The sequence below is a fragment of the Mytilus trossulus genome, unplaced genomic scaffold, assembly GCF_036588685.1.
Source record: "Mytilus trossulus isolate FHL-02 unplaced genomic scaffold, PNRI_Mtr1.1.1.hap1 h1tg000158l__unscaffolded, whole genome shotgun sequence".
NCBI classification, from domain to species: domain Eukaryota; kingdom Metazoa; phylum Mollusca; class Bivalvia; order Mytilida; family Mytilidae; genus Mytilus; species Mytilus trossulus.
The window spans coordinates 931,490-938,520 of record NW_026963304.1 but is presented as its reverse complement, the minus strand read 5'-3'; the positions used below and the strand labels follow the sequence as shown (position 1 = coordinate 938,520).

The window sequence follows — 7,031 nt, the reverse complement described above, 5'->3', positions numbered from 1 at the left end:
AAAACTGACCATTAGTCTGCTTGATTTGTTTTTTACTGATTCACTTCGCGTTAAAAATATATTCATTGAAAATAACACGAGATAATTCAACTCTATATGAATAATGAAAAAATCAGAACACATTGTAATGAAATAAAAGCAAAACGATAATATTGATGGACATAGCAAAAGTGTGTCAGTATGCACAGGAAGTAATACCATACAGCAATAACTTTTGGTTTTAATTTTTTTTCAGATTGAAGTGCGCTTCCCTAATCTCTGTACAATGAAAACTGCAGTATTACTTTGGTGTCTTCAAGTAAGTTGATTTCAGTGTTTTAACAAATAAGTTTACTTCACACTTCAATTGTCTAGAGTCGTAGCTTTGTCCTAGTAGAACTGGATGGTGTAGAATGTTCTTCAAAATTGATCTACTAGAGACTTTACTTAAAGATACGAAAATGTGATGTGATGTGGTGTGGTTGTAAAATCTACGACTCAGACGCAGTTATAACTGTTTACAAAGATATAAAACTGCAAGGCAAATGACGAGTGGTAAGATATTTTCCAATCCGATCAGCATTTGTTTGGATTGTTGTTGTACACATCCCAATATTGCTAGGACTATTGTTATAATCTTTGTAGTATTTGTGGCCTCTATCTTACAATTTGTTGAATCACTCTTTCATCTTTCAACTTTAAAAAAGCCGGAAAGTAGCATAGGTAATGCAGTGGTTTGTTTTTGTAAACTAATTTCAATTGTAAAATTTAAAAATAAAATAAGAAAACTTCATGCCATTATATTGTTTGCCAATTTAGCAAAGTTATTGTATTTCAGGTCATTGCTGTGACGTTCGAATATGAATTGAAATGTCCAGCGCCAGGACATTGGCGTCTCCGAGCAAGGAAGTTTTATTGTGGTCAAAGTTATGTGTGTTTATTGCGTTCACCTGAGAATTCGTATCGTGAGACCTGTGATGGACTGGATTATAGCAGCACAGGTAATACTGTTATTAATTATCCTTGAACACACCTAAATTGTGTTAACCATATTACCAATATATGTTAATAGGATAATATCTAACATTTCAAAGAAGTCACATAATCAAATACCTTCCACATCAATAGTCATTTTATAGTTACAAATGACGAGTTGTTTTACTTGGGACAGGCGCATGCAAATGCAAGACAGTAAGTATTTATTTCAATTAAAAGTCTGTACTAATCCAATACTATAGACATTTTTATTGAATTGTTAGCTGGAGTCTGATGTGTCCAACTTTTTGTTTTTGCAGGATGCTAAAACGATTTGGTAATAATAAAATTATATGGTACATGTATTGAGCAATGCAACTACATAAAATTGCATTTATATTAACACATACAAAGATTAATGTGTTTGTTTTTCATTTTCTTTGACAGATGAGTACATTTAAATCCTGCGTTCGATGTTTAATTCTATCACCTCATTTGTGTTTATTGTTGTTTTTGAGAGTATTAAATATACATACTTTACAAAACGCCATTCTTAGTATCTATGATGAGTTTATGTACCATTAAGTAGGTACTTTGCTACAATGATTAACTGCTTTATATTACAAAATATGTCTCTTCATATTTCTTTCATATCAATTATAGGTAGCAAACTTATATTCGAACCATATTTCAATAAAGCTGGATGCAGATACTCTCGGTATCAGCCTTTCCCATTTTCAACTGATGGTAACAATAAATGTGTGTATCAAAAGTCATTTTGTAATGAAGAGGGTCAAATCATCCACCGTGAAGGAAGTATGATAAATGATACAACATGTGGATGCGACCCTTCACAAGGGTACATATTTGTTACTACGCCAAAACACAACTGCTATTGTACACCCTCAGAGGAAGACTGTTCATGTCACAAGCTCATTTGTGGTGATGAAGGTAAATATGAACAACTTACTTCACACCTATGATGTAAATAAATTTAAAAAAAGGCAACAGTAGAATACCGCTGTTTGACATTTTTACATCGATTGAGAAAAAAACAGATCTGGGTTACAAACTAAACCTGAGGGAAACACATCAAATATAAGAGAACTACGACACAACAGAAACACAACCTTAAATTGTAACACACACAGAAACGAGCTATAATATAACATTACCATTTTCCTGACTTGATACAAGATAGTTTAATGAAACAAAATAGTGGGTTTGAACCTGGTTTTGTGACATGTCAAACCTCCCGCTTTTACTGCAGTTTTAACTATAACATTAAAATGACAACATTACATGATAGGACTACAATACGGAAAGTCCCTTACAAAGCTACTTTTGCATAGGTACTAAAAAAAGGCAGTACTGGAAATTTGCTCTTAAAATTTAATACTATTTTTTTTACTTTAAAACTATTGTAATATTTAGGTAGTTGTATTTTTTGCAGAACTTGATTTGTACTAAATATTTTGGTTCAGAAATTATAAGAGATTTGTAATAGAAAAACTTTCAAACTGTTAAAAATGTAACGGTAGTAACCAAAAATCTGTAGTGCCTAAATTTCAAGTACAAATTAAGTACTGTTGAATACAGGTACCTACATACTGACAAATTACAGTAATTTTAAAGTTAGAAAATGGTACTGAATAAGTAGAATTACAGTACTACAAATTGTCAGTACGGAAATAGTACCTATGCAAATTATAATGCAAATATTTTGCAACAATTGTTCGAATTGGATGACAGCAGGTGTAACATTCTCTATCTCCTTGTCTATAACTGTCGTCACTGGTGAGTCTTTTGTAGAAATGCTAATATTTGTCTTGTGAAAAATAATAGTATAACCTTTATTACCGACACCCATTTAGTTCTCAGCACATTTAAATATAACATCTTTCAACTTTCTATTAACGAAATATTTGCTTAATCTTAGTAGACTTCACTTGTTGGACGGTATATATGAATGTGCCTGCCAATTGTACTAAACTTTTAACAACCAGCTGATAAACAATATTTATTCCTACAGGATGTGTACTCTTATTAATCTCATATTATCTTTGTCATTACAGCTAACCCGTGTCCCTATATTGGTACTGCTGTTCGGAATGAGTCATGTCCAGAAATTATCGTCAGACCGTAAGTTTTAAAACTTTGCAACTGTGAAACACATCTTGCCTTTCAGTTTTTTTTTTTTATATAAGATTGCAATCTGGATTTGTTTTCTATCCATCGATCAGCGGCAATAATACTTTTCTACCTCAGGAATAGTTTACCTTAGCTGTAGTTGGCAAAAGCTATTCAACATTGTACTTATTTGGCCTTTTTTTTTAACTTTTTTATGATTCGAGCGTCCCTGATAAGTCTTTTGCAGACGAAAAGTGCGTCAGGATCGAATACAACATTTTAATTCTATTATCTGTTATGAGTTCATGAGTTAACATGTTATATGCTACTGTTGCGCACATAAATGACAGCAATGCTTTCAATTATAATGAAAACAATTAGCTAAGATAATTCAGACCATGAACAAGTTTTAAAATTGAAATACCGGAACATATTTTTGTTTCTACGTAGTATTTATAAACAAGCTCGTGTTCGGTTTTGTTTACTTTCAGAACGTGATATTATTTTTTTAACTTGAAATATCTTGTTACACTATTAACACCATGTTCAGTTGTGTAATGTGGCTCCTAAATTTAAAATACGGTTAAATAGTTCTTTCTGTACGTACTTTCAAGCCGAAACAAGGAATGATGTCGTATAAACTTTGATATGCAAAGAGTTTAATGGTGTAAACAAGAGGCCCCGAAGCCTATTTACGATACTTCTGGAGTCTTTTTAAAGCATGTTTAACTTATACAAAAAAAAATTTATTTGTCGGACTTTTCTTTGACAATAAACGTGATGACGTAACAGCTTAATCCATGAAATATCTTTTAACAGATCATATATTCTTCATGGGTTCTTATGCTTCGCCCTTATCTATCTTACCAGCATATTTATCTATTTAGGCTTCCGAGTTCGTTACGTGTCAAGATATAATGTTAGAAACTGAACTCTTCGAACTAGTTGTTGTCAGGTTAAGAAATCAACAGATTTCCCATTATTTGTAAAGAGATTTTTAATATATTTCCCCACTGTGTTGGCTCCTAAAACAATGCAATACTGCACGCTTTTATTTTCATGTTAAACAAGTTATCAGAGTTATACGTCTAAATGGTAATGATATTTTTCTTTATATCCTCAAATAGGTCACAAACAAAAAACTTGTCCTCTCCATTAGAAAACAGATTTAAAGATGTCATAAATGATTATAACGAAGGTATGTTTGCATTTGTATACAAAGTATCATATGTTAGCCTCCAAAAAATTTAAAAAAAATACCAATATTGGATTAAATTATACGAAAAACAACAAAATAACTATCATATCTTAATAAATACAAAACGTAAAAACTTATAACAAATAAAAAAACAACAGATATTAGAGGGACATTCAAACTTATAATTTTAGAATAAACTTACAACACCATTGTTTCCAGAGGAAAAGACCAAGTTGAACAGAGTTGACAAATCAATGTAGCAACAAGACTTCAGTCTGTATGAACTCGGAAATAGGCTAGACTGGCTGTATTGCCAATATAAATGGCGAATGCTACACATGCATCATCATTCTGAATCCAATTAAGGGATACATATAACTTCCATAACAAGACCAGAAAAAATCATCCAGCGACATCATTTGAAAAAAGTGCTTGTACGATCGGCAGTCTAATGAGGTTTTATTTGGGTTTTGTTGATTATTGTTTTGTACACCCAAGTCGGCCTAACCTATCACCACGGGAGTGCTAGGTTAACCGGAAGTATATTATAAAATATGTTAGTTTACAGTTTCTTTTTCATAACAAAGCATAGTTGGTCGGTGGGGAAAACAAAATGTACAAGACATAATATTATATTCATTTTGCGAGTATTATATTGTTCATAATTGTTTTTCTCGTTTGAATAAATATGCATCTGTCTATTCTGGACTTTCCACCATGCATTGTGATATTGGTTTAGCTCATTTTTTTTAAGACCGTATGGTGGCCTATAGTTGTTAACATCTACGTCATGTGGTCTAGGGAGGAGAATTTTCTCATTTGCAATCATTTCATATTTTCTTATCTTCATATCGTGTACTGTAAACCCTAAACAAACATTTTCTTTTCAGGTAGAAATCATAAATTAAACTGTATTTACTTTACCGTAGCATTGATGATTGTCTTTATCATTGTTTTACCGTTATACGGTAAGTATACACGTAAAGTTAGTCCGAGATTACTCTGACGTCCGACGGCTGTTTAGCCAGACAAGCTGGGGCCGTGGGACGTCAGAGCTTGTCCCATATCAAAAAGTGGATATTTGCCCACCCAAAATAGATGCGCTACTTCCTCGCTTTTGGAGCCGACTGAGGGCTTTGGAATTATATAAATCGGGCATCAATCTCTTCAGTTTTCATTTATCTCTTCATTTATGTAAGTTTCACCTACCTGCCAAACCTTTCATTTTCTATATTTTAACATTTTTCACAGAGACCGATGATTTCTCCATGTTGCCTTTCATTTTCAAAGATTATCACGTGACCACGAGAAAACAGTGCAAATGACCATAATGTAACACCTCGTTCATTTACGATGTAAGTTACCTAAATGTCCGAGAGCTACCGATTGTTATTGTGGTTGGAACTAAATGCTAGTTACTGATCTCCTGTAAAAGGAGGTGAAAAAACGTGGTTGCTTCTAAATGTTATTCATCGATCTCCTATAAAGGAGGTAACAAAATATAAATATTTGCATATTTGAGTCTCGGGGCCACAAAATCTCTCGTAACTTGACATCCATTTCGAAGTGAAAGTCAATAATGGAGAAATCATGAGTCTCTGTGAAAAATGTTAAAATATAGAAAATTAAAGGTTTGGCAGGTAGGTGAAACTTACATAAATGAAGAGATAAATGAAAACTGAAGAGATTGGTGCCCGATTTATATAATTCCAAAGCCCTCAGCCGGCTCCAAAAGCGAGGAAGTAGCGCATCTATTTTGGGTGGGCAAATGTCCACTTTTTGATATGGGACAAGCTCTGACGTCCCACGGCCCCAGCTTGTCTGGCTAAACAGCCGTCGGACGTCAGAGTAATCTCGGACTAACGTAAAGTCAGATGAAAATATGACAAATACTTCTCCAACATCACCTGTTGTGCATGTTACTCTTGTCCAGTAAAATGACTACTACTATTAATTTTGTGTCTGCAAAAAGTTCACATAACTTGATCATTTCGATATTTAGTAATTGTATCTATACTAGGGTAATCCATTATAAATACTTAACAACTTTTTTCATATGAAATTACTAAACAATTTACATGGTTTTTTTTTATTATATACACTGCAACTGTAGAGGTAGGCGATGGACTATCAGTAGTGTGTAGTCAGTACCAGTAATGTGAAACTGACAAGGTTGATAACAAATCTTTTTAAAAATTACAGTTTATAAATTTTGAAACTATTAAGAAACTTAGGTATACGCCCTCGAGCAAAGTTTGCCTTAGATTGATTTTACATTTTTTTTAGATACGTTTTGTCATAATAGCAATCAAAGCTATCAGCCTTATAATTATGTACCCCAGACGCGCGTTTCGTCTACATAAGACTCGTCAATGACGCTCAGGTCAAAATAGCTAGAAATCCAAACAATTTTAAATAAAGAGCATTGAGGATAAAGCTTTTCAATTGTTTCAGTACTTATACATCCTCGGCTATAATATTCGGCTTCGAGCTTTCCTCATAAAGTTAGGTCAAGGAAAGAGCTTCGAGTGCAAGGAATTATTAAACGTTGTGTTTTCATTTTTTGAAGCATGGAATATACATATAAGGCCTTAACAATTCTATGTAATGCAAATACTGTATATGGCGACATCCTCTTCTTATAAAAACTGTTATTTTTGTCTTGAAATTTAAGCTTTGGTAACGTCATTATCTAGCCAACAAATATTTTACTTACTTCATTTTTAATCGTGGACGAGTCTAGAACAAG

The 7,031-nt window shown here is 32.9% G+C and overlaps 1 protein-coding gene across 1 annotated transcript; it reads left to right on the top strand.

The window, feature by feature from the left end:
- The first annotated feature begins 234 nt into the window (after positions 1-234).
- On the top strand, positions 235-4,542 carry LOC134700552 (uncharacterized). The gene is made up of 6 exons (XM_063561932.1): positions 235-298; positions 818-980; positions 1,618-1,905; positions 3,030-3,096; positions 4,212-4,282; positions 4,502-4,542. The coding sequence occupies exons 1-6, from the start codon at positions 266-268 to the stop codon at positions 4,540-4,542; spliced, it is 663 nt and encodes a 220-aa protein (XP_063418002.1). The 5' UTR covers positions 235-265.
- The last annotated feature ends 2,489 nt before the right edge of the window (positions 4,543-7,031 follow it).